This window comes from Oryctolagus cuniculus, chromosome 19 (genome assembly GCF_051225735.1).
Source record: "Oryctolagus cuniculus isolate XC-2025 breed Fujian yellow rabbit chromosome 19, ASM5122573v1, whole genome shotgun sequence".
Classification (NCBI taxonomy): Eukaryota; Metazoa; Chordata; class Mammalia; order Lagomorpha; family Leporidae; genus Oryctolagus; species Oryctolagus cuniculus.
The window spans coordinates 7,449,545-7,476,740 of record NC_142885.1 but is presented as its reverse complement, the minus strand read 5'-3'; the positions used below and the strand labels follow the sequence as shown (position 1 = coordinate 7,476,740).

Sequence of the window (27,196 nt, the reverse complement as noted above, 5' to 3'; positions counted from 1 at the left end):
GCGACCTCCGCCCCCGTCTGTGTGTCCTCGACCTCCGCCCCGCACGTCTGTGTGCACGCGACCTGCGCCCCGCACATCTGTGTGCCCTCGACCTCCGCCCCGCACATCTGTGTGCACGCGACCTGCGCCCCGCACATCTGTGTACACACGACCTCCACCCCACACATCTGTGTGTCCTCGACCTCCACGACACCTCCCACTCCTGGGGCCAGGAATCTGTTTCCTGGATCCTGACGGGAAAGTGCGCTTCCCATAACTTAAAAAAGAAACCCAACCCACTTTCAAAATGTGGGAAAATACAAAAGCCCAACATAGTTTTAATGAAACCCATTCCTTGCTCTGTGAATTCCAAGACATTATTTGTTACCTGATTGACTACTATCTGGATAGTTCCATCTTTGTTTCCACACAAATCATCGTAGGAGACGTTTAAGTAGGATCTGGTCATTCGTTCAGTAACACAGCTCAGCGCAAAGCTCAAGAGAGCTTCAAAGAATTCCAGGAAAACCAGCTGAAACAGAAGAGAACAGAGGTGTTGGTGTATTAGTCACTGTTCCCTGAGTAGCCTTCTAAGATGAATCTGCCGCAGTCGAGGGCGGGTGTGTGGTTTTAGGTCTTTGGGTTCGCACCACTGGTGACCACGACCCCTGTTCACGAACCTCGAGTTCCAGGTTGCTGTCAATCCCGTCGTGGATGAAAGGGTTATCCTCTGCCAGCACCTCCACGAACCGGGTTGCCGTGAGTTCCTTATTTATCATCTTGAAGTCCTGTGGAAGAGTCGAGATCACTGCCTCTACTTAGACAGCTGTACACTTTCATGTCGGCGCCTGTCAACAGAAAACTTGAAGAAAATGTGCCACAAAAAGCATCTTAAAAACTGGTAGTTCTGCAAAGCATTCTGGGCCGGCACTCATTAACCTCTCTGTCCCTTCCCTAAGCAGCAGCCAGGTTCCCTGGTATTTGTTTTTTGGCATCAACAGAGAAGTGGGGAAGCAGGTGACCCAGGTGTGCAATGCCCTCCCAGTGCCAGAGGCGAGGACGGCTGTGTTCAGGTTTCCAGTGGAAGGTGCGTGGGAGACGTCCAGGCCAGGGGCCACGCTGACTGCGTGAAGCCACTCAGAGTGTAAGTGCCCAGAACTACCCGTGGCCCTGGCACAGCACAAAACACCTGGATCTTGCACAGCCAAGGCTCTCGCTGCCTCTACACCAGAGGAACCCCGGTGCAGAGCTGCGGTCTGAGCCAGGGTGGCTGGCCGTACTCTGAGGGAGGAAGAAGGGGGAGAGTGAACGACAGAGACAGCGGGGTAAGACCCCAGCCCCAATTCATGTGCAAATTACAGGTGTCACGGAACAAACTGCCCGTGATTGCTAGACCTCGTGTCAATAAGGCGTGGCTGTTTTTCAAACCAGGGTAACCTTTACAAGTCACTTTTTTGATGCGCAGTCATTTCTAGAAATGACTTTCATTCACACTCCCGTCTTCCTCCTGCTGGCCAAGTCGGCTGCCCCTGCCCTGTGCTCTGGTGCAGGCGGCCCTGGCTCTGTTCCTTCTGCCAGGAGACCCGGGACACACAGAGCGGCTGTGAGACTTCACCCGGTCCTTCTCCTCGTGTGTGTGTGACAGTGAGAACCTCTCCTTTCCTAACCCAGCCCCGGTCCTCCTCCTCGTGTGTGTGTGACAGTGAGAACCTCTCCTTTCCTAACCCAGCCCCGGTCCTCCTCCTCGTGTGTGTGTGACAGCGAGAATGTCTCCTTTCCTAACCCAGCCCCGGTCCTTCTCCTCGTGTGTGTGTGACAGTGAGAACGTCTCCTTTCCTAACCCAGCCCCGGTCCTCCTCCTCGTGTGTGTGTGACAGTGAGAACCTCTCCTTTCCTAACCCAGCCCCGGTCCTCCTCCTCGTGTGTGTGTGACAGTGAGAGTGTCTCCTTTCCTAACCCAGCCCCGGTCCTTCTCCTCGTGTGTGTGTGACAGTGAGAGTGTCTCCTTTCCTAACCCAGCCCCGGTCCTCCTCCTCGTGTGTGTGTGACAGCGAGAACGTCTCCTTTCCTAACCCAGCCCCGGTCCTTCTCCTCGTGTGTGTGTGACAGTGAGAACGTCTCCTTTCCTAACCCAGCCCCGGTCCTCCTCCTCGTGTGTGTGTGACAGTGAGAGTGTCTCCTTTCCTAACCCAGCCCCGGTCCTTCTCCTCGTGTGTGTGTGACAGTGAGAGTGTCTCCTTTCCTAACCCAGCCCCGGTCCTTCTCCTCGTGTGTGTGTGTGTGACAGTGAGAACGTCTCCTTTCCTAACCCAGCCCCGGTCCTCCTCCTCGTGTGTGTGTGACAGCGAGAACGTCTCCTTTCCTAACCCAGCCCCGGTCCTTCTCCTCGTGTGTGTGACAGCGAGAACCTCTCCTTTCCTAACCCAGCCCCGGTCCTTCTCCTCGTGTGTGTGTGACAGTGAGAACCTCTCCTTTCCTAACCCAGCCCCGGTCCTTCTCCTCGTGTGTGTGTGACAGTGAGAGTGTCTCCTTTCCTAACCCAGCCCCGGTCCTCCTCCTCGTGTGTGTGTGACAGTGAGAACCTCTCCTTTCCTAACCCAGCCCCGGTCCTCCTCCTCGTGTGTGTGTGACAGTGAGAACCTCTCCTTTCCTAACCCAGCCCCGGTCCTCCTCCTCGTGTGTGTGTGACAGTGAGAACCTCTCCTTTCCTAACCCAGCCCCGGTCCTCCTCCTCGTGTGTGTGTGACAGTGAGAGTGTCTCCTTTCCTAACCCAGCCCCGGTCCTTCTCCTCGTGTGTGTGTGACAGTGAGAGTGTCTCCTTTCCTAACCCAGCCCCGGTCCTCCTCCTCGTGTGTGTGTGACAGTGAGAGTGTCTCCTTTCCTAACCCAGCCCCGGTCCTTCTCCTCGTGTGTGTGACAGTGAGAACCTCTCCTTTCCTAACCCAGCCCCGGTCCTTCTCCTCGTGTGTGTGACAGTGAGAACCTCTCCTTTCCTAACCCAGCCCCGGTCCTCCTCCTCGTGTGTGTGTGACAGTGAGAATGTCTCCTTTCCTAACCCAGCCCCGGTCCTTCTCCTCGTGTGTGTGTGACAGTGAGAGTGTCTCCTTTCCTAACCCAGCCCCGGTCCTCCTCCTCGTGTGTGTGTGACAGTGAGAGTGTCTCCTTTCCTAACCCAGCCCCGGTCCTCCTCCTCGTGTGTGTGTGACAGTGAGAACGTCTCCTTTCCTAACCCAGCCCCGGTCCTCCTCGTGTGTGTGTGACAGTGAGAACCTCTCCTTTCCTAACCCAGCCCCGGTCCTTCTCCTCGTGTGTGTGTGACAGTGAGAACCTCTCCTTTCCTAACCCAGCCCCGGTCCTCCTCCTCGTGTGTGTGTGACAGTGAGAACCTCTCCTTTCCTAACCCAGCCCCGGTCCTCCTCCTCGTGTGTGTGTCACAGTGAGAATGTCTCCTTTCCTAACCCAGCCCCGGTCCTCCTCCTCGTGTGTGTGTGACAGTGAGAACCTCTCCTTTCCTAACCCAGCCCCGGTCCTTCTCCTCGTGTGTGTGTGACAGTGAGAGTGTCTCCTTTCCTAACCCAGCCCCGGTCCTCCTCCTCGTGTGTGTGTGACAGTGAGAGTGTCTCCTTTCCTAACCCAGCCCCGGTCCTCCTCCTCGTGTGTGTGTGACAGTGAGAGTGTCTCCTTTCCTAACCCAGCCCCGGTCCTCCTCCTCGTGTGTGTGTGACAGTGAGAACGTCTCCTTTCCTAACCCAGCCCCGGTCCTCCTCCTCGTGTGTGTGTGACAGTGAGAGTGTCTCCTTTCCTAACCCAGCCCCGGTCCTTCTCCTCGTGTGTGTGTGACAGTGAGAACCTCTCCTTTCCTAACCCAGCCCCGGTCCTCCTCCTCGTGTGTGTGTGACAGTGAGAACCTCTCCTTTCCTAACCCAGCCCCGGTCCTTCTCCTCGTGTGTGTGACAGTGAGAACCTCTCCTTTCCTAACCCAGCCCCGGTCCTTCTCCTCGTGTGTGTGACAGTGAGAACCTCTCCTTTCCTAACCCAGCCCCGGTCCTCCTCCTCGTGTGTGTGTGACAGTGAGAACGTCTCCTTTCCTAACCCAGCCCCGGTCCTTCTCCTCGTGTGTGTGACAGTGAGAACCTCTCCTTTCCTAACCCAGCCCCGGTCCTCCTCCTCGTGTGTGTGTGACAGTGAGAGTGTCTCCTTTCCTAACCCAGCCCCGGTCCTTCTCCTCGTGTGTGTGTGTGACAGTGAGAACGTCTCCTTTCCTAACCCAGCCCCGGTCCTCCTCCTCGTGTGTGTGTGACAGCGAGAACGTCTCCTTTCCTAACCCAGCCCCGGTCCTTCTCCTCGTGTGTGTGACAGCGAGAACCTCTCCTTTCCTAACCCAGCCCCGGTCCTTCTCCTCGTGTGTGTGTGACAGTGAGAACCTCTCCTTTCCTAACCCAGCCCCGGTCCTTCTCCTCGTGTGTGTGTGACAGTGAGAGTGTCTCCTTTCCTAACCCAGCCCCGGTCCTCCTCCTCGTGTGTGTGTGACAGTGAGAACCTCTCCTTTCCTAACCCAGCCCCGGTCCTCCTCCTCGTGTGTGTGTGACAGTGAGAACCTCTCCTTTCCTAACCCAGCCCCGGTCCTTCTCCTCGTGTGTGTGTGACAGTGAGAGTGTCTCCTTTCCTAACCCAGCCCCGGTCCTCCTCCTCGTGTGTGTGTGACAGTGAGAGTGTCTCCTTTCCTAACCCAGCCCCGGTCCTCCTCCTCGTGTGTGTGTGACAGTGAGAATGTCTCCTTTCCTAACCCAGCCCCGGTCCTTCTCCTCGTGTGTGTGTGACAGTGAGAGTGTCTCCTTTCCTAACCCAGCCCCGGTCCTCCTCCTCGTGTGTGTGTGACAGTGAGAGTGTCTCCTTTCCTAACCCAGCCCCGGTCCTTCTCCTCGTGTGTGTGACAGTGAGAACCTCTCCTTTCCTAACCCAGCCCCGGTCCTTCTCCTCGTGTGTGTGACAGTGAGAACCTCTCCTTTCCTAACCCAGCCCCGGTCCTCCTCCTCGTGTGTGTGTGACAGTGAGAATGTCTCCTTTCCTAACCCAGCCCCGGTCCTTCTCCTCGTGTGTGTGTGACAGTGAGAACCTCTCCTTTCCTAACCCAGCCCCGGTCCTTCTCCTCGTGTGTGTGTGACAGCGAGAACGTCTCCTTTCCTAACCCAGCCCAGAGCCCCACCTTGAGCATCCAGAGGAAGTGCCGCACGCTCATGGTCAGCTCGTGGGGCGGGGCGGCACCGGGCCGGCAGTAGGCCGCGTAGATCTCCCAGCACTTATCGATGTAGTTCATCGAGTACAGTGTCCGCTGCGGCTCGCTGAACAGATTGCCTGGAGGGAAGACGAGAATCCCCCAGACTGGGACGGAGAGACGGCCACCGACGGCCGTGCCCCGTGAGCTCACCTTTGACCTGGCAGGCGTTTGGGTGGATGTTCTCGGTCATCAGCCGGGTGAAGCACAGGAAGAGCGAGGGGCTTCTGTTCCTGCGAGTCAGACGGCGGCGTCAGCCTCCCGCCAGGCCACGGCCCCGAGTCCCCACCCCCGGGGAACTTTGCTCTAACAGAGAGCGCGTAGACAGAACAGTAAGCGTGCAGCAGGAAGACCCCTCTTCCATCAGGGATCGCTGGATCCGTGTCTCAGCCCCCTGCTAGGGCACGAGGAGGAGGACACGGCGCCTCCCCCGCATTCGTCCCCAGACCCACGACCTCGGTGTGACACGTAACAGCATCACTGACCAGTGTGTCGTGAAAGAAAGACAAAGTCCAGGACACCGTCACGGACGGGGGAGACAGGGGGCTCACGGCACAGTGCACAGTGCGGCGTGCGGCGCTAGACAAACGTGCCAGGGCTGTGGGAGACGAGCTGGCCCGAGGGGGTGCAGCAGCTCTGGGGGCTACCCTGGCAACACCCCGTGGGTCCAAAATCATTTCAGAATCAGCTCCTTGAGAGGCCTGTGTATATCACTTTTGCTTCCAGGAAACAGGGAAGTCCGACCTAAGTGGGGGGAGCTGGCTGTGACCCAGGAGCCGTCACCAGTACCGAGATGACTCTGACGTCAAGGGTTTCCCTCGTGCTAAGCGGGAGCTCAGGGTCAGCCAGCGTCTAGGGAGAGGGAGAGGCCGAAGCGAAGGCGCTGCGGGAAGGAGGCCGCCCCAGGGCCCGGGGGAGCCGCCCGCCGCCCGCGTGCTCACTGGTACTCTCGGTGGTGAATGTGGTAGGCCAGCTGCAGCAGGTAGTTCAGGAAGGCCCTCAGAAGAATCGTCCTGAACGGAGAATGGATTTCTTCAAACGGTATGTCGTCGTCGTTGGCTGAAATCCCAACATCAGGGAGCACGCTTAGTATCTTCCAGAACCTACCCTTACTTGCTGCTGGCACACAATTCAAAGAACTGAATATGCCAGGGTGCTCACTTCCTGGAGCAGCCACCGAAGGGATAAGTACCACGTGAACAGTTAAGGACAGGAAACCTGACTGGTCCCAGGGTTTCGGAGGGGTCTGGGCCGCAGTTGATCAGTGCTGCTGGTTCTAAATGGACCCTGAGTCATTTTCAAGCACTTAAGTTGGTGGGAAGTGGGTATCTAAAAAATTAAACATGTTGGGGCCAGTGCTGTGGCACGGCGGGTTAACACCCTGGCCTGAAGCGCCGGCATCCCATATGGGTGCCGGTTCGAGACCCGGCTGCTCCATTTCCGATCCAGCTCTCTGCTGTGGCCTGGGAAAGCAGTGGAAGATGGTCCAAGTGCTTGGGCCCCTGCACCCACCCCTGCACCCACGCGGGAGACCCAGAAGAAGCTCCTGGTTGCCAGCTTCGGGTTGGTGCAGCTCCAGCCGTGCGGCCAGTTGGGGAGTGAACCATCGGATGGAAGACCTCTCTCTCTCTCTCTCTCTCTGCCTCTCTGCTCTCTGTGTAACTCTGACTTTCAAATAATTTTTTTTTTTTTTTTTTTTTTGACAGGCAGAGTGGACAGTGAGAGAGAGAGAGACAGAGAGAAAGGTCTTCCTTTTTGCCGTTGGTTCACCCTCCAATGGCCGCCGCTGCAGCCGGCGCACCGCGCTGATCCTGGCAGGAGCCAAGAGCCAGGTGCTTTTCCTGGTCTCCCATGGGGTGCAGGGCCCAAGCACCTGGGCCATCCTCCACTGCACTCCCTGGCCATAGCAGAGAGCTGGCCTGGAAGAGGGGCAACCGGGACAGAATCCGGCGCCCCAACCGGGACTAGAACCCGGTGTGCCGGCGCCGCAAGGTGGAGGATTAGCCTATTGAGCCACGGCGCCGGCTCTCAAATAAATCTTTAAAAAAATTAAACATTTTAATTTAAAAGTAGATGATTTGAGGTTTTCTGTTCTGCTTCCCAGAATTCAGATGAAAGGACTAAAACCTTCAAAGTTTTTTTTTTTTTAAATATTTAGTTATTATTTGAGAGGCAGAGACAGAAAGAGAGACATCTTCCATCTGCTGGTTCACTCCCCAAATGGCCACAACGATTTTAAGATTTATTATTTTGGGGCCAGTGTTGTGGTACAGTGGGTTAAGCTGCCACCTACGGCACCAGCATCCCATATGGGTGACAGTTCAAGTCCCAGCTGCTCTACTTCCAACCCGGCTCCCTACTAACGCACCTGGGAAGGCAGCGGAAGACGGCCCAGTGCTCGAGCCCCTGCACACACGTAGGCAAGCTGGAAGAAGCTCCAGGCTTCAGATTGGCCCAATCCTAGCAATTGTAGCCATCTGGGGACTGAACCAGAGGATGGAAGATTCTCATTCTGTCTGTCTCTCCCCACTTTTCAAATAAAGTAACACATCTGAAGACCAAGAGGACAGGCAGTGGCCAACGTTGAGAGCCGGGCCGTGGACGTCCCACCTGCTTGCTGTGGTGTCACGAGATCACCACGGGAGCAGACCCCACACCGAAGGCTGGGACGCCTCCCCCGGCACCCGCCTGCCCCGTGCCTCGGGGCCTCCGGCAGGTCGCAGGAGCACTGATGTGAGGGGCCCGAGGTTCTCACCACTCAGTATCCTGTCCATGTCGGCAAGAGTGACCCCGTGGTGATGGAATCTGCAGTCTTTCAGGAACCGCCAGAAGTGGAGCTTGGTCATGAGAAAGGTGTTGTCCAGCGAGTGGTCGCAGCCCAGGCTGCTGTAGAAGCTGTAGATCCGCCGCAGCTCCGTGATGTTCCTCAGGACAGCGTATTCCACCTGCGGGGGACCAGGCTGCTGAGTGGCCCTCAGCCAACCGCGACACCTGTCTGCTCGGGTAACGTGCTGTGGGACAGCCCCCGATGCACAAGCCATGACAAGCTGCACCAAGTCCAGCAGTGCGCAAAAGTGACACCACATCAGCCTCGACTGGGACGGATCCTGGGCTGCGGGGCTGCTCTGAGGGGCCGCCACGGCAGCGGAACGGTTAAGCCATCGCCCACAGCCCCGGCATCCCATACAGGCGCCAGCTCAAGTCCTAGCTCTTCCACTTCCGACCCAGCTCCCTGCTCACGTGCCCGGGCAGAGCAGTGGAAGACGACCCAAGTGCTTGGGCCCCTGCCACCCACATGGGAGACTCAGAGGAAGTTCCAGCCTCCTGGCTGTGGTCTGGCCCAGCCCTGGCCGTTGTGGCCATCGGGGGAGTGAACCACAGAAGGAAGACCTCTCTGTCTCTGTGACGCTGCCTTTCAGATGAGAGAAGGGAGGTCGGGCAGTGAGTCACTGCTCTAGACGACTTAAAGGGCAAAGTTGCATGAAAACGCCCTGGACGAGACAGAACATCTGTTTCCGACAGGCACTCTGTCCCTGGGAAGAGAGAGCACATCCCGAGGCCGCCACGTGACAGGCGTGGGGTCCACCCCAGAGCTCCGGGCACCAAGTGACAGGCGCGGGGTCCACCCCAGAGCTCCGGCCGCCATGTGACAGGTGCAGGGTCCACCCCACGAGCTCCAGGCGCCACGTGACAGGTGCGGGGTCCACCCCAGAGCTCCAGGCACCACATGACAGGCGTGGGGTCTACCCCACGAGCTCCAGGCGCCACGTGACAGGCGTGGGGTCTACCCCACGAGCTCCAGGTGCCACGTGACAGGCTCAGGGCCCACCCCACAGCTCCGGGCTGAAGGCTGCAAGTCTGGACTTGGCACCACTCGTGAAAGTGAGATGAAGTTTCATGAGACCCAGGGTCTCCCCGCCCAGCTCCTGCTTGCACTCTGATGATTCCACGTCCACGAAACAAAGGAGGGGCGAGGGTGAGGCTGGCCCGCAAGACCCTGCGTCCCAGAGATGCAGAATTCAGCCGTCACCCCGCTGTTCTGAGGGCCTCGCAGGAGCTTGCAGGCACCGGTCATGCAAAGCCGTGTCCCGTGCACCCGCAGGCCCCAGACAGCCGTGCGTGGGGCCACACAGCAGACCGAGCGTGGGAGGAAGGCTGCGCGGCCTCGGCCTTCAGAGCTGAGCGTGGGGATGCGTGGGGGTGCTTGGGGCTGCCACGCCCCGACAGGACCCCAGAAGGCAGGCGCCCGTCACCCCACACAGGACACCCGCGGCTCTCGGCCTCGGGGCTACGGCGGGAGGCTCCCACCTGCCGCCTCTCCTCGGACTGCTCCTTCTTCGGGTACTTGCTCAGCAGCAGGCTGATGTTCAGCTCCACGCTCGAGCCCAGCACGGAGTGACTCTCGCTGCCGTCCAGCTTCCTGATGATTTCTGGTGGGTGAGGGCACATGGGGGCGGGGGTCCTAGTGAGGAGCGAGGTGACAGGGCCAGCGTCCCGCGACAGCCACCTCCCACCAGCTTGTGACCCAGGGGCCGGTGCTGGCGCTGTGGCGGCACGGCTAAGCCACTGCCTGCAGCACTGGTACCCCTCATAGGTGTCCTGCTGCTGTCGCTTCCAATCCAGCTCCCTGCTGAAGCACCCGGGGGGGGGGGGGGGGGCAAGGGGAAGACAGCCCAAGTGCTGGGGCCCCTGCACCCGTGTGGGAGACCTGCACGGAGCTCCTGGGTTCGCCCAGCCATGGCTACTGTGGCCTTTTAGAGAGAAAATCAGCAGATGGAAGATCTCTCTCTCTCTAACTCTGCCTCTCAAATCTTTAATAAAACAAAAAAGACTGAGAAACAGAGGCAGTAGGGATATTTGCAAGTTGGACTCCATGGATTAAAAACAAAGTAATTTGTTTTCTTTCTTTTTCAAAGCAATTGAAAAAGGGAGGGGCCAAGGGTGGGGCTGGCCAGCAAGCTTGAGCCAGCACGGCCTGCTGCCTCCAGGTCTGCTGCCTCCAGGTGCGCGTGAGCAGGAGGCACGGGAAGCAGACTGGGACCTGACCCCAGGGCCCCTGGTCAAGGACGCAGCCAAGCCGAATGCCGCCCCCCGCCCTGCACCGCAGGCAGGCTCCTACCCGCGCTGAGGGAGGACCGGCTCCGCCTGCACCTCGCGGTGGCCTCCGAGGGCAGCTCGGGGCCGCTCAGGACGTCGGCCTCACGCTCGGCGAAGTGGGCGATGTGGTCGCTGTGGAACAGGCCCTCATACACGCGCCCGTTCTTGAACGTCAGCCGGCCCTGCACACAGGAAGGCGAGCGCTTGCAGCAGCGGGCGGCGCTCCCGGGACCCCGGGGTGGCAGGCGCCGGCCTTGCCAAGGGCTCGGAGCTTCCGGCTGGTGTGTTCTGAAGCCTCGGCTTCCCCTACGCATCGGGGACTCCGCAGTGGCTGCAGCAAAGGGGCGCTAAGATGAAAGCTGATTCTGGTACAAAGAAAAATCCTCCTGAAATCTACGCATTTCTATCAACACTTTAAATATCCCACATGGCTGTGGATTTACAAAACAGTTTGAGGTGTTGTGATGCAGCGGGATAAGCTGACCCCGTGACGCCAGCATCCCATGTGGGCACTGGTTCAAATCCTGGCTGCTCCACTTCCCACCCCACTCCCTGCTGAAGTGCCTGGAAAGCAGCAGCTGATGGCCAAGTGCCGGGGCCCCTGCACCCAGGAGGGAGTTCCTGGCTCCTGGCTTCAGGCTGGCCCAGCTCCAGCGAGTGAACCAGCGATGAAGACCTCCCTCTGTTTAACTCTTTCAAATAGATAAAAATTTTTTTTCTCGGACCACAATAAACTTATCTTCTGATTCCATTTCCCCTGAGTGTTTTTTTTTTTTTTTTTTTTTTTTTTTTTTTTTTTTGACAGGCAGAGTGGACAGTGAGAGAGAGAGACAGAGAGAGAAAGGTCTTCCTTTGCCGCTGGTTCACCCTCCAATGGCCGCCGCTGCAGCCGGCGCACCGCGCTGATCCTGGCAGGAGCCAGGAGCCAGGTGCTTTTCCTGGTCTCCCATGGGGTGCAGGGCCCAAGCACCTGGGCCATCCTCCACTGCACTCCCTGGCCATAGCAGAGAGCTGGCCTGGAAGAGGGGCAACCGGGACAGAATCCGGCGCCCCAACCGGGACTAGAACCCGGTGTGCCGGCGCCGCAAGGTGGAGGATTAGCCTATTGAGCCACGGCGCCGGCCCCCCTGAGTGTTTTGAAGCCGCCTCCTGTGGTTGGGCTCCAGGTCTCATGGAAGATCCTCTCTCCTCTTCCCACCCCTCCTACTTCCCTCCTCACCTCTCTCTGTCATGCCCAAGTCTTCGTGCCTGATGCTGTGACCAGCCGAGTGCCCGTCACACGACACAGGACCCTCCTGGTGTCTGTCAACCCAGGCCACAAATCACTGTTTCAAAGGCAGGCAAGTGACCCAGTTCAGCTCTGGGAGATGCAAGACAGTCATGGACAGCGGCTGTCTCCTCTTCTGCATAGTGTGGGATGTGGGTGTGAGGCCTGGAGTCCTGGCAGCCATCTGGCAATTAGGAGAGCAGGACAAACAACCCGAGGGCAAAGCTGACTTGGGGCAGTAGGGGGAGGTACTGTGTGCAGGAGGGGAGTGCTGATGTTTGAGTTGTTGACTGTAACCAACCCTGAAGCCCACGCTATTACAGATGGCAGATAAGGCTGAATTGTAACAGGAGAGCAAAACCATCCTAACGTGCACTCACACAACCAAATAAACTCCAAATACACAGGAAACCACAAGACGTGGGCAGGGGCTGGGACTATGGTGTAGCGGGTGAAGCCGTCGCCTGCAGTGCCAGCATCCCATATGGGCACCAGTTCTAGTCCTGGCTGCCCCACTTCTGATCCAGCTCTCTGCTGTGGCCTGGGAAAGCAGCAGAAGATGGCCCAAGTCCTTGGGCCCCTGCACCTGCGTGGGAGACCCAGAAGAAGCTCCTGGCTCCCGATCAGCACAGCTCCAGCCGTTGCGGCCAATTGGGGACTGAACCAGCGGACAGAAGACCTCTCCCTCCCTCTCTCTGCCTCCCCCCTCTCTCTGTAACTCTGACCTTCAAATACATAAAAAATAAAAAAAAGATGTGGGCAGATATCTTAAAATTCATGTAACGGCCTCAACACAGCAGTCATCCGCGATTCGCAAGCTGTCCCCGCCCGTCTGACGTCACCTCCCCGTGTCCCTGGCCACGCCTGTACTCACCACGCCGTGCTTCCTGTCGCAGACCCACTCCCCCTCGTACATGGCTCCGCTGGCGTAGTAGAGCTTCCCGTGACCGTGGCGACGCCCGTCCACGAACTGCCCTACGTATTCGTTCCTCAGGGGGTACTGCGAGTTGGGGATCCTCTTCAGGAACCACGTGTGTGTCCCAAAGCCGTTCTGAAAGGAAGCAAATCGCCATCAGAAACGTGCAACGGTTTCCTCTTTTTAACCTGGATCCGTACAACATGAGCACACGTGGGTGAGCTTGTGGCACAGCAGTCGGGGCCCCGCTTGGGACCCACGTCCCGGATCTGATACCCAGGCCCGGGTTCGCGCTCCACTTCCACCCCAGCTTCCTGATGCTGCACACTGGGAGGCAGCAGGTGATGGCTCAAGGACTCGGGTTCCTGCCACCCCCCTGGGCGACTCGGATGAGTTCTGGGTTCCTGGCTTCCGCCTGGCCCAGCCTTGGCTGTTGTGGCTGTTTGGGGAGTAAACCAGAGAACTGAAGATCTGTCTCCCTGCCTTTAAAATAAATAAGAATTTTAAAGAACTAGGCTAAAAACAATGACAGTGTGAAAGGGCAGAGAACACAGCCTCTGGGGGCGTGTTGTGGTTAAGCTGCCATTGTGATACCGGTGTCCCACGTCCAAGTGCGAGTTCAGGTCTCAGCCGCTCTGCTTCCATCCAAGCTCCCTGCCAATGAGCAGGGAAGATGGAGGATGACGACCCAAGCACGTGGGCCCCTGCCTCCATGTGGGACACCCAGATGGAGCTCCTGGTTCCCGGCTTTGGCCTGGCCTAGCCCTGGCTAGTGTGGCCATTTGGGGCACCAACCAGCATATGAAGATCCTGTTTCTCCCCACACCTCCCTCTGTTACTCTTTCAAATAAATAAATAAATCTTCTTTTAAAAGTTGAAAGCTGGGACTCAGGTAACTGCACACGCGTGTTCACAGCAGCGTGATCCGTAACAGCCATGGGGGGGGGGAAGCCACCCAAGTGCCCACCCACAGATGTGCAAGAACTCTGAACAGGAGGACACTCCATAAAGTCCAGGGAAATTACACAGAAAGATCTACTTGGGAGCAAAAAGATTCTGAAATCCACACAACACAAGGGGTCTTCTTCAGTTGGGTGAGGGGCAGGCAGCTGGCATCTGTTGGGACGCCCACAGCCTCCACTGGATGCCTGGGTTTGAATTGCAGCCCCCCCCCCCCATTGCAGCTTCCTGCTAACGTGCACCCTGGGAGGCAGCAGGGGACGGTCAACTACGTGTGTCCCCACCTCCCACGTGGGAGACCCAGGTGGGGTTCCTGGCCCAGTTCTGGTCACGGAGGCACTGAGGCAGTGCAGCAGAGGACGGAGCGCTCCCTCCCTCACACACCGAATTTAAATCATTATGGAAAGTACGTGTCACGAAAACACCATGCTTAGACATCGGCTCACCAAATAAACTCATCTTTGAATTCCACCATTCCGCGAGTTTTTGAAGTACTCTCATATAATTACTATGTGTCTTTAATTAATTTTTTTTAAATAAAGAAGAAATGTCTCAAATCAAAGTTTCCAGAAAGCAGTACCACCAAAGCAGAACCCCGCTGGAAACAGAAACATCAGAGGCTCCCAATGAAACCAAAACTGGCCTTTTGCGATCGTGACTGATCCCAGGAGAGAGAGGGGGAGCAGTACAGATGCCACCTACGAGAACGGTAAGGCAGTGCCACGTACAGCTTCAGGCCGATGCCAGTTCATTAAACAGCACACGCCTCCAGAGCTCACTCAAGCAGACAGAAGGCGCTGGCCACACGAGCGCCCCTATTAGAGCTCTCACGGCTGCACTTCTGAGCCCACTTCCTGCTGAGGGACCTGGGAAGGCAGTGGAGGACGGTCCAAGTGCTTGGGCCCCTGCCACCCATGTGGGAGACCAGGAGGGTTCCTGGCTACAGCCTGGCCCAACCCCAGCTGTTGTGGCCATCTGGGGAGGTAACCAGGGGGATGGAAGATCTTTCTCTGTCACTCTGCCTGTCAAATAAAATAAATGAAGTACTGGGGAGTTAGCACTGTGGAGCAGCAGCGGAAGCCACCACCTGCAGTGCCGACAACACATATGGGCACTGGTTCAAGTCCCACTGCTCCACTTCTGATCCAGCTCCCTGCTCTGGCCTGGGAAAACAGCAGAAGATGACCCGAGTGCTTGGGCCCCTGCGCCTACATGGGAGACCTGGAAGAAGCTCCTGGCTCCTGGCTTCCATCTTGTGCAGCTCTGGGCATTGCTGCCATTTAAGGAGTGAACTAGTGGATGGAAGATCAATCTCTGTCTCTCAAACGAAATAAATAAATCTTAAAAAAAAAAAAAAGTACTGGAACAGGTGTTTGCCACAGCGGTTAAGTAAATAAAATACACTTTAAAAAAAGAAACAGATGACCTAAATAGCACATCGTGTACTAAGGACGCTGGACTTTATAATTACTCTGATTCCCTGGCACATCCAGAAGACAGAAAACTGAAGTCAACACTTCCCAACACCATCCTGATGACTAGAACCTCACTAAGACATCACTGGGAAAGAGACTGCAGACTGACACCCCCGCTGAGCCAAGCATCAGGAACCTGAATCCCGCAAGATGTACAGAGGGAAAAACAGCATCAGGACCAAGAAGGCGTCCCCGGAACGCAAGGCTGGCTCGACATTCGCAGCTCCGTCGGTGCTGTCCCACTCATCTGCAGCCTGGAGAACGCCACGTGGCCATCTGACCGGGGCAGGGAAAGCACCAGGCAGAGCCCAACACCCACTCACAGAAAACAATGGAAGCAGGTGGAGAACCAGAGAGGGCGGCCTGAACCCGACAGCGGGCATCTACGAAAAACCGACAGCTAAGCCACCCTTGAAGGCGCATGGAGTGTTCCCTGCAGACAACAGCAGCAGCACGGGCCCTCCTCCTGGCCGAGCAACGGGCCAAGGGGAGAACCACACATGGATTAGAAACGTGCAGAGTTGACCACACGTGCCTGTGCGACTGCCCTAGAATCTTATAAACAAAAACGTGAAACTATGCTATGAGATCATCAAGGTCCCAGCTTACCAGATCAATGTCTAAGACAAACTACAAGAAGCTAGTGGTTTCAAAGGTGCGACAGTCCCGGTGCTCACAGGAGCCACACGCACTCATGAGCTCCACACAGGCAGCCTGGGTGAGAGACCACGGGAGGAGCCCAACAATGAGACCGCTGTAGCAGCGCGTCCAGGGGCAGGCGACCCTGGGCAGCAACGGAGAGGACTCCACTAGGCAGGACCCTGCCGCCCACACGGGGGCTGGGACTGGGTGCCTGGTGCCCGGCTGTGCTCCCCACCCCCACCAGCTGCCATCAGCAGTTGGAGAGAGAACCAGTGGATGTCTCTATCTCTCGGCCTCTCAAATAGTTTTGATTAAAAATACAAATCAACAAGGAAATGCGTTTGAGAGCAACCAGTAGGCCCCCGAGTTCCCACATTTAGCAAAGCTCCCGTTTCGGGCTGAGACGGCACGGATGTGAGGGGCAGCACGGCATCCCCCCTCCCCTCCCCACCCTGCGCCCACAGCCGCACCCACCTGGACACCCCTGTCCCACTGGCCCGCGTACTCCTCGCCGGTCGTCAGCCACCTCATCCTGCCCTCGCCGTGGCGCAGGCTGTTGTCCCACTGGCCTTCGTAAATGTTTCCCGATCTGTAACTGGGGCAACCAGAGAACAGGGTCAAGCTCTTGCCCCCAGCACACAGGCAGCCCGCCCTGCACTTTAAGCCCATGGACTGGGGTGTGGTTGGCCTTTAGGAGCAGAACGAGTCAGTTTAGGAAACCGGCTCCTTACTCAGTAAGGTCGCAGAGGAGGAAGAGCAGGGTTTCTTCATTCTTCTCAAAGTAACTCCCTGTTCAGCTGCGTACTGTGGGGCAGTGGGTTACGCTGCTACCTGGGACGCCCACGTCTCATGGGAGTACGGGTTCGAGTCCCACCTGCCCCACTTCCAATCCAGATTCCAGTGATGGCTCAAGTGCCTGGGCCCCCGCCACCCACGTGGAGGAGGGGGAAGAGACAGGGAGGGGGACGACAGAGGAGATTCTTGGGCCCCTGCTACCCACACGGTAGACCTGTATGGGGCTCTGGGCTCCTGGCTTCAGCCTGGACCAGCCCAGGGGCTTTGTGGTCATCTGAGGAGTAAACCAGCAGATGGAAGCGCTGTGTGTGTGTGCAACTCTTCAGTAAATACATCTTTAAAAATAAATCAAGTGGTGTTGGCGCTATGGCATAGCGGGTAAAGCCGCCGCCTGCAGCACCAGCATCCCATACGGGTGCCAGTTCGAGTCCTAGCTGCTTTACTTCCGATCCAGCTCTCTGCTATGGCCTGGGAAAGCAGTAGAAGATGGCCCAAGTCTTTGGGCCCCTGCACCCATGTGGGAGACCCGGAGGAGGCTCGAGGCTCCTGGCTCCTGGCTTCAGATCAGCCCAGCTCCAGCCATGAGGGCCATTTGGGGAGTGAACCAGTGGATGGAAGACATCTCCTTCTCCCTCTCCCTGTCTCTCTCCCTCCCTTCTCCCTCTCTGTCTCTGCATCTCTAACTCTGCTTTCCAAATATTTTTTTTAAAAAAAATCAAATCACTCACTGAGTGTTGTGCCCTGCCTGGAGAGAGCAACAGTGCTCTCTGGAACCACTACACCTCATCCCTGGGGAGCCCACGTAGCCCGTCCGGACCCACAGACCCCCAGGGCGGCGGCCCCCATACGTACCACCGTATCCCCCAGCCCTTGCGCACGTTGTACACCCAGTCACCCTCGTACCAGGAGGTGCCCTCCTGGTTGTAATAGATGGTGCCCTGAAATAGAGAACGTCACCAGGTACAACAAAGCTCCCTGATGTGCACGCGGTCCTAACAGGCACCTGCCGCGGCAGGACAGGAAGCCCGTATGTGTCTGCTTTGCAATGAAGAAGGCGGCAAGGGGCCGGTGCTGTGGCCCAGTGGGTTAAGCCGCTGCCTGCAGCACCAGCATCCCATATGGGCGCCAGTTCAAGTCCCAGCTGCTCCACTTCCAATCCAGCTCTCTGCTGTGGTCTGGGAAAGCAGTAGAAGGTGGCTCAAGTCCTTGGGCCCCTGCACCTGCGTGGGAGACCCGGAAGAAGCTACTGGCTTCGGATTGGCACAGCTCCGATCTCTGTGGCCAACTGGGGAGTGAACCAGTGGATAGAAGACCTTTCTCTCTCTCTCTCTGCTTCTCCTTCTCTGTGTAACTCTGACTTTTAAATAAATAAATCTTTAAAAAAAAAAAGAAAACGGCAAAGTATTCCCATCAAGGGAGAATGCAATGAAGTCACTCGCCTGTGACGGCCTAGCAACACCTGGAGTGGGCAGTCGTGCCTTCTCACTCACTGATGACCACTCCGTGCTGGGAGCCACGGTCACCTTCCTGTCACTGGTTTTGACACCTGCCTTGGGGCATGGCAAGGGGCATGGGTTGCCTGGGTCTGCACCAGCTGGCTTCTCAGCAGGGTCGTCCCTCCCTGCGTGCCCGCCTGCGGTTTCTCTCCTGCTCCACGCTCTCAGGCACAGAGATGCTCCCGTCTGGAAGTCGCCATTCCCCTCTCCACTCCGCCCCACCCCACTCCACCCTGCCCAGCGTGTGACATAAAACCCACGGTCCGGGAAAGCCTGCGCTGCCCAGGGGCCACGGCCATCTCAGTGAGGAGGCCAGGGTGCGGCCACGGCTCAGCCACACGGCTCGTCTCCTGACTCGGGGCCTGGTTACATCCTCAGTCCCTTTCCAGCCCTGAGCCCAGACGGCCCTGGGTGCACGGACACTGGGGGTCTGAGGTCTGGCTTTACCCCCTCTGCGGGCTCCACCTGTCAGGAAACCAGCACGGCACGAAGCGCAGAGGCGCTGGGGTTGGTCATCTGTGCCGTTCAGATGAAAAGGCCTGAGGAGCCAGAACACCCGGGACGCCCCAGGGTCGCCCACACCTGCTCCTGCCCTGGCTTCCCCGTGGTTGGAGCTCGACCTGGGTCGCGGGCGGTGACCCCTGCAGGGACTTCCGATCGTGGGTCAGATTCCACCCATCTGCTTCTGTGGGTGTATCAGAGCTGTAAAAGGTTGGGGCACCTGGGACGAGAGGGAGGCACCTCTGACAGGTCTGGGTTTCCTTCCGGGCTGAGGAAAACGTCTTGGGGCGGGTCGTAGGAGGCAGCCATGTGGCACCGTGAACGGACGTGAGCTGGAAGCTCCGGAACGATTCAGGCCACGGGAAACAGAGCCTGGCCGCCCTCCCCGGCACGTGGCCGCCCTGCCCACCTTGCCGTGCCTCTTGCCGTGGCACCAGTGGCCGACGTAGGACACGGGCTGCGTGCTGCACTGGAACATGCCGAAGCCGCTTCTCCTGCCGTTCACCACCTCCCCGTCGTACACGCTGCCGTCGGGCCACGTGTACGTGCCGTGGTTCATGGGCACATTCTTCACAAAGTCCCCCTGCGGGAGGAAGGCTGAGGTGACAGGAAGCAGGCGCGGCCACTGTCCCCGCGAATACCCTGCCCGCCCTCCTCCTCTGCTCCCCGCGCCCCTCACCCGAGCCCCTCCTCTGGGTGGAAGCCCAGATGGAACACAGCCCCCGGAAGGTTGTGTGCGGATGAAGCTCGAGGGAGCCAGAGGGCCACGTGCTAAGGCGGCGGCTTCAGATCCTGACCTCAGGAACTTTGGTTCTTGGAACCCACCTTGAAGGAAGCCGAGTCACGCCCTGCCCCACCCCCGCACCGAGGTTCCGGCCCATGGCTTAGCACAATGCATGGCTGCTGGTGGCTGCACGCACCCGACACCCCGGGCCGGGCCTCTGCTTCCCTCCCAGGAACCAGAACCCCCCAGAAGCAGCCAGTCTGCAGAGGAAGAGGCCACGCAGCCTGCTCTGACCACTGGCCGGTTGGCACGAGGTGGCTGAGCACTGCGAGGATGCTTCTGTGCGAGCCTGAATCCTGCCCATGAACTCTCCTGAGGACTGGGGTGGGGACTGGAGGGCCGGCAACAACGGCTCTCGGGGCTGGCGCTGTGGTGCAGCGGGTAGGGGCCCCCCTGCAGCACCAGCATCCCAATATGGGCGCTGGTTTGCGTCCTGGCTGCTCCACTTCCCATCCAGCTCCATGCTAATGGCCTGGGAAACTAGCTGAAGATGGCCCAAGTGCTTGTGCCCCTGCACCTGTGTGGGAGGCCTGGAAGGAGCTCCTCACTCCTGGCTGTTGCCTGGCTTAACCCCAGCTACTGCAGCCATCTGGGGAGTGAACCAGCGGATGGAAGATTCCGCGCTATGTCTCTCCCTCTCTTGCTGTAACCGTTTCAGATAAATAGATCTTAAAAAAAAAAAAAAAATACATGTTTCCCCGCCCCCCACCCCAGCAAGATGGGGTCAGTGAAACCCACATGGTAGAACACAAAGCCGGTAAACAGAGCTGGAGCTGGATGAGATGCAGAGGATGGGACCGGCCCTGTGCCGTGGCAGATAAAGCTGTCACGTGAAATACTGGCAGCCTATCTGGGTGCCAGTCCCGGCTGCTCTACTTCCCATCCAGCTCCCTGCCAATGTGCCTGGGAAGGCAGCAGATGGCCCAAGTCCTTGGGCCCCTGCACCCACGTGGGAGACCTGGATGAAGCTCCTGGCCTCAGCCTGGCCTGGCCCTAGCCGATGCGGCCATTTGGTGAGTGAACCAGCAGATGGATGGTCTCTGTGACTGTCTTAAATAAAAGATAAATCTTTGAAACAAACGAACAAAAAAAAAAGACACAGAGGGATGGTACACCATCTGTCTCTGTAGGGAGTGGGAGGGGCTACATGTGGGGTCTTCAAAAAATTCATGGACACGCAGGATGTGTGGATTAAAATAATTTTTTCTGCACCAAAATAAACTCTAAACTTCTCCTTTGATTCCATGCCCCAGGAACCTCCTGGAGGGCCCTCACGTTCACACGGCATGCTGAGGACACTCGCAGGCCCTGCATGCTCGCCAGCCCCGTGGCCTCTGACCCCCGTGCTGAGTTCCCTTAGTGACACAAGAAGCCTGACTGCGGGAACCCGGCCATGAAGCTCCACCCGCCAGCCGTCGGCCGCCACGCTTTACCTCGTATTTCAGTCCATCGGCCCAGATGTAAGTCCCCTGGCCGTGCATAAGACCTTCTGAGAACGTCCCCTGCAAGACAAAGCAGAGCACCCTTGGAATGGAGCAGGTCATTCTGTGCCAGACCTGCAGACCTGGCCTTCGGTCTCCATGTGGAGCCCTGCCCCCTGCCGCCTGCCTTCACCAACGTGCTGTCTGCGGGTGGGCGTCGGCAGGAGAGCCCTGGTGGGCTGGCAACATGCTCTGCTGTCCAGTTCTCAGAAGGACCGACGGAGGGCCCACCAGTACCCAGTTCCCTAAACCTTGCACCTGGCAGTTCTGCAAGGGTCTTCCAAGTGTATTGCCCGGGTGGGTGTTTGGCCCAGGAGGTGGGGTACCAGTAGGGACACCTGCACCCCACGTCTGCGACCATGCCTGCTGGCTGGCTCCAACTCCGGAAACCAGCTCCCTGCTCGTGCAAAACCCTGGGAGGCACTGGGCGACACCTCAAGTGATTTGGCTCTGGACTGCGTTGCTGGCTCCTAGCTCCAGCTCGGCCCAGCCTCAGCCATCACAGCCATTTAGGGAGTGAAACAGCACAGCTCTCTATGTGGTCTCACCCCCACCACTTCTCAAATAAATACATGAAACTTGGAACCCACCCAGCAATACTGAGATTAACTAGTGAAAAGAAATGAATATGCCCGTGTAAAAATATTAATATACTCAAAAAAGGAACCTAGCAAACTGAGCCCATTTATGGCGAGCAGATGGTGATGGAGATTTTATTCAATACTCTGACTTCGCTGTGGTTTGCACAATAAACAAAAATTACATCCCCCATCAGAGTGCCTGGGTTCAAGTCCCAGCTCCCCTGTCATTTCGGCTTCCTGCTCAGGACCCGCACCTGGGAGGCAGCGGGTCACGGCTCAAGTCTTTGGGTCCCGACACCCAAGTGGGGAGCAGGTTGAGCTCCCGGCTCCTGGCTTTGGCCTGGCCCAGCCCCAGCTGTTGCAGGCATTTGAGGCGTGAACCATTGGATAGGAGCTCTCTCCGTCCGTCTGTCTCTGCCTTTCAAATAAATTTTAAATTTTACTTGTTTATTTGAAAGGCAACAGCTACACTGACAGAAGGAGAGACAGAGAGGGATCTTCCATCTAATAGAAGATCCAAATAATTTTTTTGAAAAATCAGGAAAAGAAGAATTACAATTTCAGATCACTTGCGTTACACCGAGCTGTATTTTTACCTTAAATATGCAACCAGGGCTCAAAATAAGATCAGCATGAGGTCCCCGCAATGAGCCGCCCTGTGTGCCCACCCCGGCTCCCCAGCCTGCAGACCCCATGCAGGCCCTGCTTGACTCACGTGGTAGGTGCAGCCTCCTTGAAAGACCGCGAAGCCTTCTCCCTCGTACAGTCCCCGCACCTTCTCCCCCTCGTAGCTACAAAGAAAGAAGTTCAAGGTGAACCCAGGTGACAGGTAATCCCGAGAGAGGGTGGGTGGGGCTCTGGGAGGAGGCTGGGAGAGGGAGTGGATGTGCAATCACAGGACTTCGTGTTTGGGGTGATGAACACACTCTGGAAACAGGCAGCGATGACGGCTGTACACGTCGTGAACGCATTTAATGCCACTGGGTCACACGCCTTAAATGATCGAAACAGTCAATCACATGATACGTGTATTTTACCATGATAAAACATTTTTGATTAAGAAATATGTAAATATGCCCTTTTAAAAATACCAGTATGGGGGCCGGCGCTGTGGCGTAGCAGGTAAAGCTATCGCCTGCAGTGTCAGCTTCCCATATGGGTGCCAGTTCAAATCCCAGCTGCTCCACTTCTGATCCAGCTCTCTGCTATGGCCTGGGAAAGCAGTAGAAGATGGCCCAAGTGCTCCTGGCTCCTATCTTCGGATTGGCATAACTCTGGCTGTTGCAGCCAACTGGGGAGGGAACCAACCAATGGGAGACCTCTCTTTTCTCTCTCTGCCTCTCCTTCTCTTTCTGTGTAACTCTGACTTTCAAATAAATAAATCTTTAAAAAAAATATGAGTATGTTGGTGCAGGTGTTGTGGCATAATGAGTTAAGCTACCACCTGCAGTGCCAGCATCCCATGTGGGCTCCGGTCCAGGTCCCAACTGCGCCACTTCTGATCCAGCTCCTTGCTAATCCGCCTGGGAAAGCAGAAGATGGCCCAAGTGCTTGGGTCCCTGCACCCATGTGGGAGACCTGGAAGAAGCTCCTGGCTCCCAGATTTGGCCTGGCCTAGCCTCACCCATTGCAGCCACCTGGGGGAATGAACCAGGAATGAACCAAATAAAAAATAAATCTTAAAAAAAAAAAAAAAATATATATATATATATATATATATACACACACACAAAGAAAAGGAACAAAGCAAAGTACAGCAAAAGGATTTTACTCTTCATTACTGACTTAGCGACCTTATTGATGTTTGGACAATCAACAAAAATTAGTAAGACAGAGCAGGCATCTGGTGTAGCAGCTAAGCCACCACTTGGGACACCCACGTCCCCTGTTGGAGTGCCTGGGTTCAAGTCCTAGCTCCATTTTTGATTCCAGCTTCCCACTGATGTGCAACCTCAGAGCCAGCAGGTCATGGCTCAAGGACATCCGTGTGGGAGACCAGCACTGAGCGCCGGCATCCCATGTAAGCACAGGTTCAAGTCTCGGCTGCTCCACTTCTGATCCAGCTCCCTGCTAATGCATCTGGGAAAGCAGTGGAAGAAGTCTTGAGTACCACTCACATGGGAGACCTGGGTGGAGTTCTTGGCTTTAGCTTGACCCACCCTGGCCATTGAGGGCATTTGGGGAGTGAATCATTAGATGGAAGACTTCTGTCTGTCTTCCTTTCTCTCTGTGGCTCCACTGCAGGGAGGGGAAAGAAGAGGGGAGGAGAGAGGAGGGGATGTTGTGGGCATTTGGGGAGTGGACCAGCAGATAGGGACGACTTCTGTCTTTCAAATAAAATAGAAAAAATATTTTTTAGAAATAACTGTTAAAGATAATTAGCCGGCGCCGTGGCTCAATAGGCTAATCCTCCACCTTGCGGCGCCGGCACACCGGGTTCTAGTCCCGGCTGGGGCGCCGGATTCTGTCCCGGTTGCCCCTCTTCCAGGCCAGCTCTCTGCTATGGCCAGGGAGTGCAGTGGAGGATGGCCCAGGTGCTTGGGCCCTGCACCCCATGGGAGACCAGGAAAAAGCACCTGGCTCCTGGCTCCTGCCATCGGATCAGCGCGGTGCGCCGGCTGCAGCGGCGGCCATTGGAGGGTGAACCAACGGCAAGGGAAGACCTTTCTCTCTCTGTCTCTCTCTCTCACTGTACACTCTGCCTGTCAAAAAAAAAAAAAAAGGAATAACTATTAAAGATAATTTAAAAAAAATTTAACAAAAGTTGCAAAGAGAACAGAGAACCTAAAAGTGCTAGAAAAGGAGCCAGCTCTGTGGCACAGCAGGTTAAAGCCCCGGCTTGCAGCGCTGGCATCCCATATGGGGGTTTAAGCCCCGGCTGCTCCACTTCCAATCCAGCTTCCTACTGATGCGCCTGGGAAAGCAGTGGAAGAAGGCCCAAGTGGTTAGGTCCCTGCACGCACGTGGGAGACCCAAAGGAAGCTCCTGGCTCCTGGCTTCAGATTGGTCCAGCTCCAGCCATTGCAGCCATTTGGGGAGTGAACCAGAGGATGGAAACTCTCCCTCTGTGTGTGTGTGTGTGTGTGTGTGTGTGTGTCTGTCTCTACTTCTGTGACTCTGCCTTTCAAATAAATACAAATAAATCTCTGTATTTTTATTTTTTTGAAAGGCAGAGTTAAAGAGAGGCAAAGATGGAGGTAGAGAGAGAGAGAGGTCTTCCATCCACTGGTTCATTCCCCAAATGGTTGCAACGGGAAGACCTGGGCTAATCCAAAGCCAGGAGCCTGGAGCTTCTCCTGGGTCTCCCATGTGGGTGCAGGTGCCCAGGGACTTGGGCCATCCTCCACTGCTTTCCCAGGCCATAGCCAAGAGCTGGATTGGAAGTAGTACAGCTGGGACTCAAACTGGTGCCCATATGGGATGCTGGCACCATAGGCAGCCGCTTTACCCACTACACCACAGCGCTGACCCCAAAATACATCTTTTTAATAAAATTGGTGGGGCTGGCACTGTGGCACAGCAGGTTAAAGCCTCAACCTGCAGTGATGGCATCCCATTTGGGTGCCAGTTCAAGTCTAGGCTGCTCCTCTTCCAATCCAGCTCTCTGCTGTGGCCTGGGAAAGCAGTGGAAGATGGCCCAAGTGCTTGGGGCCCTGCACCCACATGAGAGACCCAGAAGAAGCGCCAGGCTCCTGGCTTCGGATTGACTCAGCTCCAGCCATCGCAGCCATTTGAGGAGCAAGCCAGTGGATAGAAGCGCGCGCTCTCTCTCTCTCTCTCTCTCTCTCTCTCTAACTCTGCCGTTCAGACAAATACGTCTTTAAAAAAAATAAAAGTGGTAGAAAAAAGGAGACCATGGAGGACACAGTCCCCCACCCCAAGACCTGCCTGAGGCTGAGGCAGCCCCAGACACACAACCACATCTCCTTTGAAAGTAGAGTCGCTGGCCGGCGCTGCGGCTCACTAGGCTAATCCTCCGCCTTGCGGCACCGGCACACCGAGTTCTAGTCCCGGTTGCCCCTCTCCCAGTCCAGCTCTCTGCTGTGGCCCGGGAGTGCAGTGGAGGATGGCCCAAGTGCTTGGGCCCTGCACCCCAAGGGAGACCAGGAGAAGCATCTGGCTCCTGCCATTGGATCAGAGCGGTGCGCCGGCCATGGTGGCCATTGGAGGGTGAACCAACAGCAAAGGAAGACCTTTCTCTCTGTCTCTCTCTCTCACTGTCCACTCTGCCTGTCAAAAAATAAAAAATAAAGGGCCGGCGCCGCGGCTCAATAGGCTAATCCTCCACCTTGCGGCGCCGGCACACCGGGTTCTAGTCCCGGTCGGGGCACCGGATTCTGTCCCGGTTGCCCCTCTTCCAGGCCAGCCCTCTGCTGTGGCCAGGGAGTGCAGTGGAGGATGGCCCAGGTGCTTGGGCCCTGCACCCCATGGGAGACCAGGAAAAGCACCTGGCTCCTGGCTCCTGCCATCGGATCAGCGCGGTGCGCCGGCCGCAGCGCGCCGGCCGCGGCGGCCATTGGAGGGTGAACCAACGGCAAAGGAAGACCTTTCTCTCTGTCTCTCTCTCTCACTGTCCACTCTGCCTGTCAAAAAAAAATAAAAATAAAAAAAAATAAAAATAAAAATAAAAATAAATTAAAAAAAAAAAAAAAAGAAAGTAGAGTCACCTTCTGAGCTGCAGAAGCCGTGGGACGGCCACAGAGGCGTCGGCGAACCCTGACCTTGAAGCAAAGCCCGCTCCCCAAAGCTGCCCCATCGCAATCACCTTTCCACTATGAGTCTGGTCAGGATCGGCTCCTCGTACTGAGCGGCGTCTTCGTTCTGCTGCGCATTTTTAGAATCTTTTTTGGGTGCCTTGAGTGTCGTACCCAACACTGGGGTGACACCTGGGGCCACTTCGGGCCTGATGGCGCTGCCATCTTGCTTCGGGAACTCTGGATAATCAGAGAGAGACGAGGGAGAGCGGGTGGGCTTGTCTCCTTTCCTGTCTGCCTTCTTCTTCTCTTTCACCATTGCCTCGCGTTGACGTCAAATGCACAGAAACAGCCAGCGACGCCCCCAGTTGTTCAAACCACTGATAGGTCTTACCTGAAACACAAAACCACGTCTCTAAACACTTGGAATTCACTTGTCGTTAACATTTTAGCTTTACAATGCACAGTCAGTATTCTCTTCCTAAAGTCCGGGGAAAAAAATGACAAGTATCATCAGTTCATAAAAATAAGAATATGGGGGCCTGTGTTGTGGTGCTTCTTGCCTGGGAAAGCAGTGGAAGATGGCCCAAGTTCTTGGGTCCCTTCCACCCATGTGCGGGACCCGGATGAAGCTCCTGGCTCCAGCCTGGCTGATTTGGCCATTTGGGGAGTGAACCAGTGCATTGAAGGGCCCTCCCTCTCTCTGTCACATAAATAAATAAATCTTTAAAAATAATACTAATACTGGCTGGCACCGCGGCTCAACAGGCTAATCCTCCGCCTAGCCGCGCCGGCACACTGGGTTCTAGTCCCGGTCGGGGCGCCGGATTCTGTCCCGGTTGCCCCTCTTCCAGGCCAGCTCTCTGCTATGGCCCGGGAAGGCAGTGGAGGATGGCCCAAGTGCTTGGGCCCTGCACCCCATGGGAGACCAGAAGCACCTGGCTCCTGGCTTCGGATCAGCGCGGTGCTCCGGTCGCAGCGCGCCAGCCGTGGCAGCCATTGGAGGGTGAACCAACGGCAAAAGGAAGACCTTTCTCTCTGTCTCTCCCTCTCACTATCCACTCTGTCAAATACTACTACTACTACTACTACTACTACTACTACTAATTACTACTACTACTACAGGGGCCGGCGCTATGGAGTACTAGGTTAGGCCTCTGACTGCAGTATCCCACGTGGGCACTGGTTTGAATATTGGCTGCTCCTCTTCCAACCCAGCTCTCTGCTTACAGCCTGGGAAAGCCGCTGAGGA

The 27,196-nt window shown here is 56.7% G+C and overlaps 1 protein-coding gene across 4 annotated transcripts in view; it reads right to left on the bottom strand.

Moving 5' to 3' along the window:
- Nucleotides 1-27,196, bottom strand: part of RSPH10B (radial spoke head 10 homolog B) — a 44,403-nt gene that overhangs the window by 15,955 nt on the left and 1,252 nt on the right. For 2 of the 4 annotated variants that reach the window (XM_002723079.6, XM_089320916.1), the window contains exons 2-16: nucleotides 26,016-26,338; nucleotides 21,966-22,041; nucleotides 20,622-20,690; nucleotides 18,814-18,987; nucleotides 17,260-17,345; nucleotides 16,087-16,207; nucleotides 12,494-12,670; nucleotides 10,375-10,534; nucleotides 9,564-9,685; nucleotides 8,011-8,200; nucleotides 6,197-6,314; nucleotides 5,409-5,488; nucleotides 5,187-5,335; nucleotides 660-767; nucleotides 368-511 (exon numbers count right to left, since the gene is read on the bottom strand). In XM_002723079.6, the coding sequence (XP_002723125.3) occupies nucleotides 368-511; nucleotides 660-767; nucleotides 5,187-5,335; nucleotides 5,409-5,488; nucleotides 6,197-6,314; nucleotides 8,011-8,200; nucleotides 9,564-9,685; nucleotides 10,375-10,534; nucleotides 12,494-12,670; nucleotides 16,087-16,207; nucleotides 17,260-17,345; nucleotides 18,814-18,987; nucleotides 20,622-20,690; nucleotides 21,966-22,041; nucleotides 26,016-26,263 (2,022 nt within the window). In that variant the 5' untranslated portion in view covers nucleotides 26,264-26,338. Of the gene's footprint in view, nucleotides 1-367; nucleotides 512-659; nucleotides 768-5,186; nucleotides 5,336-5,408; nucleotides 5,489-6,196; nucleotides 6,315-8,010; nucleotides 8,201-9,563; nucleotides 9,686-10,374; nucleotides 10,535-12,493; nucleotides 12,671-16,086; nucleotides 16,208-17,259; nucleotides 17,346-18,813; nucleotides 18,988-20,621; nucleotides 20,691-21,965; nucleotides 22,042-26,015; nucleotides 26,339-27,196 lie in introns of those variants that run through there. The other 2 variants (XR_016225787.1, XR_016225786.1) reach the window with 2 other exon arrangements.